At 35.1% G+C, this 13,004-nt stretch overlaps 4 protein-coding genes across 5 annotated transcripts; 2 read left to right on the top strand and 2 right to left on the bottom strand.

Moving 5' to 3' along the window:
- Positions 1–20: 20 nt before the first annotated feature.
- Positions 21–854, top strand: LOC108817634 (thioredoxin-like protein YLS8). The gene is made up of 2 exons (XM_018590373.2): positions 21–193; positions 346–854. The coding sequence occupies exons 1-2, from the start codon at positions 74–76 to the stop codon at positions 652–654; spliced, it is 429 nt and encodes a 142-aa protein (XP_018445875.1). The 5' UTR covers positions 21–73; the 3' UTR covers positions 655–854.
- Positions 855–1,295: 441 nt separating this feature from the next.
- LOC108818234 (succinate--CoA ligase [ADP-forming] subunit alpha-1, mitochondrial) lies at positions 1,296–3,227 on the top strand. Its single transcript, XM_018591132.2, has 7 exons — positions 1,296–1,672; positions 1,780–1,989; positions 2,111–2,281; positions 2,430–2,553; positions 2,659–2,720; positions 2,843–2,924; positions 3,032–3,227. Exons 1-7 carry the CDS (start codon positions 1,427–1,429, stop codon positions 3,172–3,174), a joined length of 1,038 nt encoding a protein of 345 aa, XP_018446634.1. The 5' UTR covers positions 1,296–1,426; the 3' UTR covers positions 3,175–3,227.
- Positions 3,228–3,356: 129 nt separating this feature from the next.
- Positions 3,357–6,556, bottom strand: LOC108818233 (putative pentatricopeptide repeat-containing protein At5g08310, mitochondrial). Its single transcript, XM_018591131.2, is given in 3 exon segments — positions 3,357–3,862; positions 3,943–6,514; positions 6,517–6,556. Coding segments are annotated over 2 exon segments (2,493 nt in total). The 5' UTR covers positions 6,542–6,556; the 3' UTR covers positions 3,357–3,862; positions 3,943–4,046.
- Positions 6,557–7,034: 478 nt separating this feature from the next.
- LOC108816869 (defensin-like protein 22) lies at positions 7,035–7,422 on the bottom strand. Of its 2 annotated transcripts, none has more exons than XM_018589429.2 (2): positions 7,365–7,422; positions 7,035–7,283 (listed from the first exon to the last, which is right to left on the bottom strand). In XM_018589429.2, exons 1-2 carry the CDS (start codon positions 7,420–7,422, stop codon positions 7,099–7,101), a joined length of 243 nt encoding a protein of 80 aa, XP_018444931.1. In that variant the 3' UTR covers positions 7,035–7,098. The 2 variants fall into 2 exon arrangements, with proteins under 2 accessions (XP_018444931.1, XP_018444932.1); XM_018589430.2 differs by having other exon boundaries at positions 7,035–7,291; positions 7,370–7,422.
- Between the last annotated feature and the right edge of the window lie 5,582 nt (positions 7,423–13,004).

Genomic DNA, 13,004 nt, shown 5'->3' with positions numbered 1-13,004 from the left:
AGAGCTAAAGAGAGAAACTGAAACAGATCAGAGTTTTCGAGAAAGCGCGAGAAGGAGAGAGGGAGACGAAACGATGTCGTATCTTCTACCGCATCTGCACTCCGGTTGGGCTGTAGATCAGGCGATTCTGGCCGAGGAAGAGCGTCTCGTCGTCATACGTTTCGGCCATGATTGGGATGAGACTTGTATGCAGGTACCTTTTTCGATCTCGATTTGTATTCGTTAACTTCGAATTTGCCATCTTATTGCGTTGATTGTTTGAGAATTTTAGCCAATTAGTGACGAGGATTAGGGTTTTGCTGCTGATACAGTGAATTTGGTTTTGATTTTTGTTTGGTTGGAAAGATGGATGAGGTGCTTGCATCTGTCGCAGAGACGATAAAGAACTTTGCGGTGATATACCTGGTGGACATCACTGAGGTTCCGGACTTCAACACCATGTACGAGCTCTACGATCCTTCGACTGTCATGTTCTTCTTCAGGAACAAGCACATTATGATCGATCTTGGGACTGGTAACAACAACAAGATCAACTGGGCTATGAAGGACAAGCAGGAGTTCATCGATATCATTGAAACCGTCTTCCGTGGTGCAAGGAAAGGTCGTGGTCTGGTGATTGCTCCTAAAGATTACTCCACCAAATACCGCTACTAACCAACCGGGTCTTGCCACAACATTTGATCGAAACTCTTTATGTCATGAGTGATTCTGATCATTTGAAATATATATCCTATGAACTTGTGATTTGTTATTCCGGATTTTGCTTGCTCTCTCTATCGGCTGTTTGCCATTTATGTGTGTGTGTAAGTGCTTCAGACTTACTTCAGTGAAATGATGATTACTTAGAAGCCAAATATTGTGTTTATTTAGTATTAAGTACAAGGTTTTTCTATCTCGTCTTATGCAGGGGTTTGAATATTTCTATATTCATATTGTTCAGACAGAGCAAAGGTGGATCTTCGAGTAGAAGTTGAATATGTATCACGATATAGAATTTCCTTAAAACATAATTCGACTAATTCAACAGATAGATTAAGCAAAAGACTGAATAATAGATTAATACCTCATGTTACCAAAATATAACGTTTTGAGCAGAATGATCAAAAAGAAGTCAAATGTAACGATGAAAAATGTGATTATTAGAAGATGTTAAGATGTGATTAACTAAGTAATTACTTCTTGTTATAATAACAGTCACTATGTTAGCAGAATTCTGGAAACAAAAGAATGGGTTTGGTTTGGGCTAATAGATATTAAGAAAAGTATAGCCTTCAAAAAGGAAGCCTCTTTTTTTTGTCTGCTTTTGATTCTTCTTCAAAAACGAAGTTTCTTTTTTCTCCATTTTCGTCTTCGCCTTTAGGGTTCCCACAAGTTTATTCGGATCAGAGCCTTTTTTTTCCTGAGCTGATCTCTCCTAGTACCAACCATGTCTAGGCAAGTCACAAGGCTCCTCGGATCTCTCTCGTCTAAAGCTCGCCGCTGCTCGATCGGCTTCTCCGAGGTTTCTCCGTCATGCCAGTCTCTCACTTCGCTGACCCAATCTCGCTCCTACGCGTCGTCCCCTCCTGCAGCCGTCTTCGTAGACAAAAACACCAGAGTCATGTGTCAAGGCATCACCGGAAAGAACGGGACTTTCCACACCGAGCAAGCCATTGAGTACGGCACCAAAATGGTAAAATCTCCATAAGATCCTGATGATAAAGTTGGCTTCTTTCTTCTTCTGCCTTGTTGAAAGCTAGTGGCTTTTGCTAATTTATTGTTGTGTGTGTGTTAAATAAGGTGGCAGGAGTGACACCAAAGAAGGGTGGAACAGAGCACTTAGGTCTCCCTGTTTTCAACTCTGTTGCTGAAGCAAAAGCTGAGACCAAAGCCAATGCCTCTGTGATTTACGTTCCTGCCCCTTTCGCTGCTGCTGCTATTATGGAGGGTATTCAAGCTGAGTTAGATCTTGTTGTCTGCATTACCGAAGGAATCCCTCAACATGACATGGTATTATTACCCAATTCATTAGTTTTCTTGGTTTTGTATCCTTACAATCTGCATACTCCTGTTGTTTGGTTCTCTCTCTCTCTCTGACTTGGAGCTTGTGATGATATGTTTTATCCTTTAGGTACGCGTAAAGCATGCTCTTAACAGTCAGTCAAAAACTAGGCTGATTGGTCCAAACTGCCCTGGGATTATCAAGCCTGGTGAATGCAAGATTGGAATTATGCCTGGTTACATCCACAAGCCTGGCAAGATTGGTATCGTCTCTCGTTCTGGAACCTTGACTTATGAAGCTGTAAGCTCCTTTTTCTCTCTCTGACATTTTTGTTCACTTGTTGAGCTTTTGAAATTTTGTGTAGATAGAGTTGGTTGGTGGTTATGGATTTTGATTCTTGTTATGGTTTCTAAGTGTTGTTTCTTTGGTTTCAACTTTTTTCATACAGGTTTTCCAAACAACTGCTGTTGGTCTAGGCCAATCTACCTGTGTGGGAATTGGTGGGGATCCTTTTAACGGTACCAACTTTGTCGACTGCTTGGAGAAGTTCTTTGTTGATCCTCAGACAGAAGGTAGTCTTTTTGTCTTAGATGGCTTCGATTCCTTTAGTTCGTCTATTTTCTTAGCGTAGCTTAGTTGAAAGATAGAAATTATGAAGAGACATCTGGGTGTTTCAGGTATCGTTCTCATTGGAGAAATTGGAGGCACTGCGGAAGAAGATGCTGCAGCTTTGATAAAGGTAATACATATAACCAACCAACTTAGGAATCTAATCTATTTTGACGTGGTCCATCTCTGTATTGGCATTTATAAAAAATAAAAATAAATCTAAAACTTTTGGTTTTTGATGATTATAAACAGGCAAGTGGTACTGAGAAGCCTGTTGTTGCTTTTATTGCTGGACTCACTGCACCACCTGGTCGTCGAATGGGGCATGCAGGAGGTAATTTTCATAAGCAAGCCATCTATCTAGCGCCTAAACCGGAGTTATCAACTTTTGTTGGTTTCTTGTTCTCATTTGCTTTCGCTGTTTTTTTTTGTTTGTTGCAGCTATTGTTTCTGGTGGCAAAGGTACGGCTCAGGACAAGATTAAGAGTCTAAATGATGCTGGAGTGAAGGTTGTTGAATCTCCGGCCAAGATTGGAGCGGCAATGTATGATCTCTTTAAAGAAAGAGGTCTTTTGAAGCACTGAAGTGAATTTTCACTAGCTCACGTTATCTTCCATCTTGAAACATTCAAGAAAAACCCTAATTCCTCACTTCTCTTCTTGAGGTTGTTTTTCTAAATCGATATTTTTTTTTCAATTGAAGAGTTGATTATCAAAAGATTTGAAAATGAGAAGAATTACAATTTTTGTTCAAATGCTGGACTGAATAAATCGAATTTGCTTGAAATTTCTTAAATGTGTATCTTCCATTACAAGGAAAAAGAGTGGGGGCAATGTTTCTCTAATTTTACTCATACCCAAATATCCGAAATCGATTGTTTAGCTGTATTAATAGGTACTGCAGCATATGATCAAAGAACAAACACAATAATAGTCTTGACTGTTAGTCATTGTCAGCATTGGGAACCATCCAAGTTCCAACCAGAGTCGAAATGCGTTTTGTCATGAGCTGTTAATCTATGTGGTGTTCTATTCAATTCAACTATACTGTTTCCTACAGTTTCTTCACTCCTTTCTTCTCCATTGTTTCTCTCATTGATCATTAAACGTTTGCTAGCCTTGACATATCGTCCATCATTATGCGGTTGCAGGCTTGCAGCTTTACAAGCTTCTTTCCAACTGTTTCCGCAAGCTCCAAGTTTCCATGTTTAATACATCCGTTAATCCGAGCATCCAACATTGAAGTACTGTTCCAAATAGTACACCCCTGTGCCTGCCATTAGCCTTTCTATTAATACACATATCCATCGCAAATACTTCTTCATCTTTTTTCACATGTATGCGCATAAATACCGTGTAAGACAGAGCTGGGTCCATGGCATCAGACTAAGGTTAGCAACAATGAGGAAGCTACCAATCTCAATAAGTATCCCCTGTTTATATTAGAAGCGTTTACTTCATTGTCTACTCACAGCAGCTACAACAGGCAATCTGCCGTCTTTAACTAAACCTGTAACATAACATGATGTCCGATAGTCTTCCACAAACTTATTCGTAGCATCAACAGCAACCAGGTAGTTCCTATCTACTAAAATCGGAAACCTTCCTTTACAAACCATTTCTCTGAATATCTCAAACCCGGTACTGATGTTTTCACTCGACAGAAAAGAGCATACTAGCGATAAGTAAACAGCTGAATCAGGCTCCATTTCCTTTTCTTCCATCTCACGGAAATAAACCAAAGCTTCACTTGACCAGCCACACTTGCAAAGACCTTGAATAAGCGCCATGTAGGTAATTATATTCGGACAGCAATCTCTGCTCTTCATCTCATTCCAACGAGAGATTGCTTCACTAGGCCTTCCACTGACGCATAGCCCATGGATTAAGCTAGTGTAAGTAATGACATCAGGGTCTTTCTCATCCTCGTACATCCTCCCAATACAAGACATGGCCCTATCAATATCACCTTCCTTGCACCATCCATCTATCATACTGTTATAAGTAGCAACAGAAGGTTTTAGTCCTTTTGATACCATTTCGTTGAACAAGCTATCAGCTTCAGTAGTTCGAGATGCTTTGCACAGAGCTTTTATCAGTACATTGTACGCAATCACGTCAGGGGAATGGCCACTGGCACATATGTCTCGAAATAACTCTAAACCTCTATCCACTCCTTCATTTTTTATGAGACCGTCAACTGCAGCAGTATAGGCCACCATGTGATTAGAGAAACCTTCTCCAGCCACATCATCAAGGTATTTGCAAGCATCAACGGCTCTCCCATTCTCACAGAGCTTTTTCACAAGGAAGGTTGAATGCTTTATCCATGGCTCGAGTCCATAAAAACGCATCTTTTTCAGTAGGTCCACTGCTCCTGCAACATCGCATCGTTCAGCCAAGCAACCATAAATACAATTAAGTGTGAATTGACTTGGTTCCTTCATTTCCTCCAACAGTCTCAAGCTTTCTTCTAACTTTCCTTCTCTACACAACCCCTCAATGATGTTGTTGTACATCATAAGACTTGGATTAAAGCCATTTTGAACAATAACATGTAACAACCTCACTGCCATATCTATCTTATTAGCTTTGACCAAGCAGTCAATCACACTGTTAAGAGTATCAGAATCTGGAAGAATTGCTTTATCGTGATCCTTTAGAAGCTTAACAATCTCAGACTCACCATCAGACTCATGATTTCCCAAGAGGCTCTGAACAAAACTGTAAGCATCATGCACCAAATCATTCCGAACAAACCCCTCCAACAGATTTTTGTACAAAACCATCACATATTTTGTGTCTATATCCCCAATAATCACTTTCATTATTCGACTTAACTCACTTTCTTCAGAAAACGAACGTATCAGCTTCCCAAGTATACCTCTATCAGGTATAACTCCCGACTCCTTCATCTCCAAGTACAAACTCAGAGCCTTCTCAAGATCTTTAACCTTACACAATCCTCCTATCAACACATCATACAACGCAATATCACCCTCCATACCCATCCCACGCATCTTCTCAAACAACAGAAGCCCTTTATCAACCCTACACTCCTTCACAAACCCATGAACCAAAACACAACACGTCTTATAGTTCAACCTGATCCCACGCTCTTCAAGCATCTCAACCAACTCAAAAGCCTCATCCACCTTACCCCACTTGCAAAACGACACAACCAAAACCGTCGAGATGTGTTCATCGAGCCAGCCTCGACCACGAACCTCATCGAAAACACTCAACGCTCTCTCGAACTCGCCGGCGTTGCAGTAAACCCGCAACACCGGTGTGAGTGTATACTTGTCGAAATCAAACCCGCAACGCCTCATCTCCTCCAGCTTCTCCTCAACCAAACCAACCGAGCTCGACCTCGACTTAGAGATCGCTTCTAACAAACAGTTATAAGTGTACACATTGGGAACGCAAAGACCCATCTCTCTAGCTCGATCAAAAACAAAACTTGCTTCTTCCGCGAGCCCGGCGTCTCCCAGACACCTGATCAAGAACCCTAACCCCCCGGGGGACATGTGACAGCGAGAGTTCAGAACGTCTCTAACCAAAGCCTTCAGTGAGGCATTTTGTCGAGCACGTGATAGGATAGAAGCCATGGCGTTGTAAGCGTACATGTCGTTTCGGTAGCCTTGCTGTTTAGAAGCCCAGCTGAAGAAGAGATGAGCCGGGGCCCATCTTTTGAATCCGTTCAAGACGGTTTCGACTACTTTGGTGTTTAGCTCGGGGGCGAGACGGAGAAGGTCGGGGTCTGAAGGGGAGAGAGGTTGTCTTGTTGTGAAGATTGTGATTAGGTTTTGGGCGAGTTCGGATTGATTGGGAGGAAGGAATGTGTTGTTGTTGTTGTTGCTGTCTAGCTTCGTGGTGATTGGTCGGTGAAGTTGGCGTTGTTGTTGTCTGGAGAATCGCTGTAGAGGAGAGCGATTCTTGAGAAGGCCATTATTACAGAGAAACGATCGGACCAAAAAAATCACTTTTGGCACCTGAAGGTTGTGTGTTTTGGCAAATATTATTACAAACGCGACTTTTTGCTATAGCCTTAGATTTTATTGCTGTAGAATTTTATGGAAAACACTGAAAAATTATTTTGGATATTTGGCTCTGCAGAACATTTCTACATCTGTAGGTTATTGTGGTTTAAAAAAATAAATTAAAACTTGATTGCTCTTGTTTTGATGCTTCAGCGATAAATGAGGCTGTGGAGAACACCCACAACCACTACCAATCACACCCTTTATCTAACAGAAATCAAATCGAAAAATCAATATTTCAAGGGAACTGTAATAAAAATGCAGTCTTATGACAAAATCTTACATGTGTTATGTTTAATTGGCTGGAGTAAACATAAAATAACTAAAGCTTCTTTAGCTCTTTTATCCATTCATCAAACAAATAACACAGGTTCATATAATCATAAAAACGTATGCGGCGATCACATAAACATCGGTAATAGTTTAACGCACATGCATATATATTTATTCCATCTTCTGTGAATCTTTAACAATAACAGTGGCATTGGCCTCCGTTAGTAGGTTTGCAGTAACCACCTTTTCCATTGTCGCATCCATCGAGACACCAACTGTTGCACCTCTCTTTGTCATTGCTTGGGTTGCACTTCCCAAATTTCGGGTGAGTGTTGCAACACAACGAACCACTTCCTTCTATCCCATATCCTTCAACATCTGCCAATTACACATAACCATAAGTTCACAAACGTTTTCTTTGGTCAACAAACCTTAATTAATTATCATACAAATACGTACTAGTGGCTAAGACGAGGACGAGGAGCAATGCAAACGAAAAAAATTTCGCACTGGCCATTCTAAACTTCTTTTTAGATTTGTAATAGTGTTCAAGCTTGTTTTTATTTTTATAAAAATATCTGTTTTTGCTCTTATTTATACTGAATAGATTGTGCATTTAGTGATAATAGGGTTTGGTCTGCTCTACGAGCGGATTAGTAACCGAAAAAATACAATATATCAAAAAATTTATTGAATATCTCAAAATGTTTAATTTAGTTAAACTGAAAGTAATCTTTAAAATATAATACTAAAAATTATAATTATACGGCATTCAAATTTTTAATATTACAGTTATACATTTGTATATATCATTTATTTTTGATCTATTTTTGATAACTGTAATACTTTGGTTGAAATGTTGATTGTTATTTTTTTTTGTTACATCTTCATCATTCTTTCTCCGGTCTATGTTTTGAATATATATATTTTTTGTTGAAAACTTGAAATGCTGAAGTAACCACATAGCAATATACAATGTATTATGTTTTTTTAACATACAATGTATTATGTTTTGAATATATATAATTAGATTATATATAACTCGTGATGCTCTTTTGGCTGAATTTTCCATTATTGTAGAGGGCTAAGAAACATTACTACATAATTTATAATTGTTTGGACGAAACGTGATTTGTAAAAAAATGGTTAAGGTTAATCGGCATAACGTCCAGAGGTGAAAACATAGTGGAACTTTCAAAGAAGCCAACCTTGTAGATAGGCCTGGCACAAAAACTGGACCCGAGGACCCGAACCGGAATCGAACCGAAAAATCAAGGTATCGGGTATATTCGGTTTTTCAGAAATAACCGTTTGGGTCTTAAACTGTTGTATCCGAAGAATCGGTATCCAACCCGACCCAAACCGAGAGCCGAATGAGTATCCGATATCTTAAACTGATATTATGGATATCTTAAACTGATATTATGGGTATCTTAAACTGTTGTAAGATATCCATAATATCAAATAATATAATTTTAAACTTAAGTGCAAAATTTATATGATTTTGCTCATTTTTACATCATTTTGTTTTTTTCATAAAACTTCCAAACTTGCATTTTATTTGTGATATGCAATGAACTAGCAAATGCTATATCTAAAATGAAACCTAAAATAATCTGAATAAACTCAAATAAAATACTCAAAATCATTAAGATCATCATATATCTTGTTAAATATACAAATGAACCGTTGTACATGCAATTTTGGTAAAACAATTGTACATGTAGACAATAAAATATATGTGTACACTGTGATGGTATTTGAACTTGCAAAATATATGTAATTGGTGTACATGTATTTTTTGTAAAACAATTGTACACATGTACGATAAAATATACGTGTACACCGTGAGCGATGAGCTTGTTAGACTCAGAGACTGATTTGAGAGTTTAAAATCTCTAGTATTGTGTATATACATGTGAAAGTTTCAACATTTGTACAACCAATATTTTTAGGTATATATCAAATTTCATTGTCCATATGTACAAAAAAGTATATGTACACTGGTTCACAAACATTATATATATATATATATATATATATATATATATAATATATATATATGATTAGTAAAACTTAATGTTGTGGAATATAATGGATGTGACTTAGGCGTTTGATTTAGGCTAAATAAAATTAAAGACTAATAATGTGGAGGTTGAGGATTAGTGTATGTTTGAAAGTTTAATTGGACTAGATTGCACGATTAAAAGTCTTGGGGAAAATTGGTGAAAAAACTTGACCATATTAAAAGTCTGAAATAAATTGGAGAATAAATAAAAATTGGAGGACCAAATGTGAAAATAGTCAAAAGTTGACCATTGTTTTTTTTTGAACTAAAAAGTTGACTAAAAATGATCAAAAGTTGACCACTGTTACTCCAACCAAGCTTTCTTTTGAGCTGTGAATGAATCAACGATGATTTTAGTGTGGAAAAAGTTTAACGGCAGAAAACGGTCAGTCCCAGATTTAGTTTCATCGTGAATGTGAATTAAAGTGGAGCTCACAGTTTGTGGTCGTCGACAACGGAGCTCTCCGGCTGCTCTGTCGCGTCGGTGCAGGCTTTTCACGGAGACATGTTTGTGAATCGAGCTTGACCATGATTCGAAGATGAATCGACGCGACGAAGATGAAAATGAGGTCGAAGATCGTGGTGGTGGCTTGAAGTTCATCATGTTGGGAGATCCTAATTCATCGGAGATAAAATTCCGGTGGACACAAAGTCACGATATTGACATAACGGAGCTCTCCATTAACTTCAGGTGATGATTTTCCCATTACCATTGTTGCTTTCATCCTAAAGTTGAACCATCGATGATACAGTTACAAAAGAAATGGTGATAAAGATATAGTTAATGAATGGACCCTAATAGTTATGACTTAGTTATGTTTTGGCCGAAAAAGAATGAAATAGTTAAAAGAAAGTGTCATAGAAGTATAAAATGTCCTATAGTGTAATAAAATCTCAAAATGTGTCTTAGAGTGAAAATCTCTCTTTTAAACTTCCTTTTTATTCTCCCTCCTTCCTTTCTTAGAGCATCAGCATCAGTGAACCCCATGAGGGGTTCACAACTTTATTTTTTTTATTTTATTTTTTTATTTCTTTTTATTTTTTCGTTTTTTCGTAAACAAAAAAAAAACGGACCACTAGAGGGTCGCCACGTGGCGAACTCGTGACGACCCGGGTTCATCCAGATGAACCCCAACTCCCCAAATTCGTCACTGTTCATTAGTTTAATATTTTTTTTTTTTGGAAGTGTGTGAACCTTCCCATAAACCCTTGATGGGGATGCTCTTACTAAGTCCTTGTCACATAAACAATCAATCACAATGATTTCCATAAAAATCAGTACCGATTATTGAAATCTAAATAGCAAACCCGTGCTTAAAAACGCGGGTATGTTTTCACTTATTAACCCAAAATTAATTTACAAATTACCATTATTTTTGTTTAAGATCATAAACAATTTGAGTTTTCTTTTGTTTTTATTATTTGTTTTTTTTCTTTTCAGAATAAAAAGAAATAGAACAAATATTGGTCAAGAGTAATTTGCATGAATTTATAAGTTTTTATTAGAGAACATATAATTTAAAAGTTTTTTGAAAATTATGTTTGAGTTTTAAGAAGTGTTTTCATATCTGACCCAACTCTGTTGACTTGTAGCTCTGCTGACTCGTAGATCTGTACCTTTATATCTAATTCAGTTTGGATTTAGTGAATTTTTTTTAATAAAAATCTGATAGAACCCGGTAAATATCCAAAACCTCGTTATTAACTTGCGATCTGATACCAATGATCCAATAAAACATAAAATATCTGATAGTATTTTTATTTTTTTATTTTTTATTAAATTAATCATATACTTTTTAATATTACATAAACTTATAGTCTTTAAACTTTGATGATATTTCTATTATGTCATCCAAATAAAAAGATGATATAAAAATTTGTTAATATGACAGTATTAGTCTATTTTGTTATTAAAAACCTATTATAAGTTTGTATTTTCTTTTTTAGATTTAAAATTAATTTCATGACTGGTAACATTTTTGACTTACATGCTTAAATCAAACTAAATCAAGTGTAATACATATTACTAATCAAAGCCAACATCAACAAAATTTCGATGCATTAGAAGTTGACTTAATATTATTTAGGTTTTAGGTTAGTTATCCTACGGTATTTATTTAATTTTTAACATTTTTAGTTTTCTTCAATATATATGCATGTTGTCTCACGTTTTTTTTAGTTAATAACACATTCTCAATTTTTTTATAGATGTTTGCTAGTTAGTCAATTTATATCTACGATTTCCATTTAAATTATCTAAAATTATTTCTATAATTTCAATAGCTAATTATATTTGGTAACTAAAAGTCTTAAGTAAATAAAATTATAAGTAAATATACATAGGTCTTCTGTTAGAATAAATAAATAAGTATATTAATATATTTCCTTAATTTTAATTTTAATTTTAATTTACTAAAATAATATATTACAAATTTAATCAATTTTATTTAACTGATAATAAATGTTACTATTATTGATAAATTTTATCATCTCCTACACTATATTTGATAAGTGATTTTGCTACATGTCTTCTCTACGATCATTCTCACAAAATAATAATACATAGCTACTAAAATTGATGATATTTCTTATAGATTAATATGACATGGACAATTATATTTAATGTTAATTTATATTTTTGGTAAACTTTTAAAAATATGGTAATAACTCATATATTACATTTATTGTTGATTTATATTTTGGAATTTTTTAAAATATGGTAATAACTCGTAAATCATCACTAAAATAAATATATTCAATTATGGCATGTCAAATTTTGAATATCATTTAATTAAAAATATTTCAAAAATTTATACATATTTTTGTAAAATAATAAAAATTAAATCATAAAATCAAATTAAATCGTAAAATCGTTAGTTTCTTATATATATCTACAGATTTTATAATATTGTTTAATTTTAATTTTTGACAATTATGCAATTTTTACATTTTTATTTAATATTTTTAATTAAAATAGATAGATAGAAACATATACCTAAGATTATAATTTTAATATATACATGCACATTCTTAAATATAATTCAAACAAACAAAATTGTTTTTTATCTTAATTTTAATACTCAGTTAAATCAAATTTATATTAAAATATTGATAAGAAAAAGAAAATTTATAATATTAATAAAAATTAAATATAATTTATATTTATCTATTAAAAATATTTAATTTTTTTATTGCACATAGTGCAGGAAAACACCTAGTTGTTGTATAATATATATTGCAACTTATACATCAAAAATGTTACCATTTAATTTTTTTTGACAACAAGATACAGACTCATATAGACTCTGTAAACCAAACCGGGTGCTCTGTATCCATATGGACTGTAAACGACGATTGTTGTCTTACACCACGTGCTAGACTGTCCGCCTTTTTGTTATGCGTCCTTGAAATATGAATAATCTTTGAGCTCTGAAAACTTCTCTTGAAACTCTTAGGGGGATGTATTCAACTGAGAATTTCAGGTAATTTGTATTAAAATGACAAATCCACTGTTATTCAAACATAAATTTTAAAAACTCATTAAAAATCCACTGTTATTGAATTTGACATTTCGTAAAGTACTCTGAAATCCACTGTTATTGAAAATATTTTAAGTTGTGGGATTTTAAAGTTTTGAGGTGATTTTAGGGTGTTTGGGTGGAGTTTCTTAGTTAAAAAAAATAAAACTCAAATCCCATTGTTTTAGGTGATATTCTAGAGTAGTTTAACAAAAATCACCTAAATCTATCCAACTTATTAAAATCATCTAAAACTCCATTAAAAATCAAATCACATCAAATGCTAAATTGAATACACCCCCCTTAATGTCCTCCAAGTAACTTGCAAATGCTGGTCATTCTTTTGGTTCTGAAATCATCTTCACCAGTTGAGAACAATCCGTTGCAAATGTAACATGAGATTGTCGTAAATTCCTCATACATTCCATTACCCAAATGAGAGCTTCTACTTCCGTATGTAAAGGGGACTGACTGGCCCTTGTATTTCTAACTCCCAATAATCCTTCAAAGCCT

The sequence above is a fragment of the Raphanus sativus genome, chromosome 7 (genome assembly GCF_000801105.2).
Source record: "Raphanus sativus cultivar WK10039 chromosome 7, ASM80110v3, whole genome shotgun sequence".
Classification (NCBI taxonomy): Eukaryota; Viridiplantae; Streptophyta; class Magnoliopsida; order Brassicales; family Brassicaceae; genus Raphanus; species Raphanus sativus.
This window is presented reverse-complemented; position numbering and strand designations above follow the sequence as displayed.

Bases quoted from the DNA above. Each gene is read 5' to 3' on its own strand.
- LOC108817634 (XM_018590373.2), top strand. From the start codon at position 74: ATGTCGTATCTTCTACCGCATCTGCACTCCGGTTGGGCTGTAGATCAG. The intron at 194-345 runs GTACCTTTTTCG...TTGGTTGGAAAG, and splicing joins GGGATGAGACTTGTATGCAG to ATGGATGAGGTGCTTGCATC.
- LOC108818234 (XM_018591132.2), top strand. From the start codon at position 1,427: ATGTCTAGGCAAGTCACAAGGCTCCTCGGATCTCTCTCGTCTAAAGCT. The intron at 2,282-2,429 runs GTAAGCTCCTTT...TTTTTCATACAG, and splicing joins GAACCTTGACTTATGAAGCT to GTTTTCCAAACAACTGCTGT. The intron at 2,721-2,842 runs GTAATACATATA...GATTATAAACAG, and splicing joins ATGCTGCAGCTTTGATAAAG to GCAAGTGGTACTGAGAAGCC.
- LOC108816869 (XM_018589430.2), bottom strand. From the start codon at position 7,422: ATGGCCAGTGCGAAATTTTTTTCGTTTGCATTGCTCCTCGTCCTCGTC. The intron at 7,292-7,369 runs CACTAGTACGTA...TGGTTATGTGTA, and splicing joins CTCCTCGTCCTCGTCTTAGC to ATTGGCAGATGTTGAAGGAT.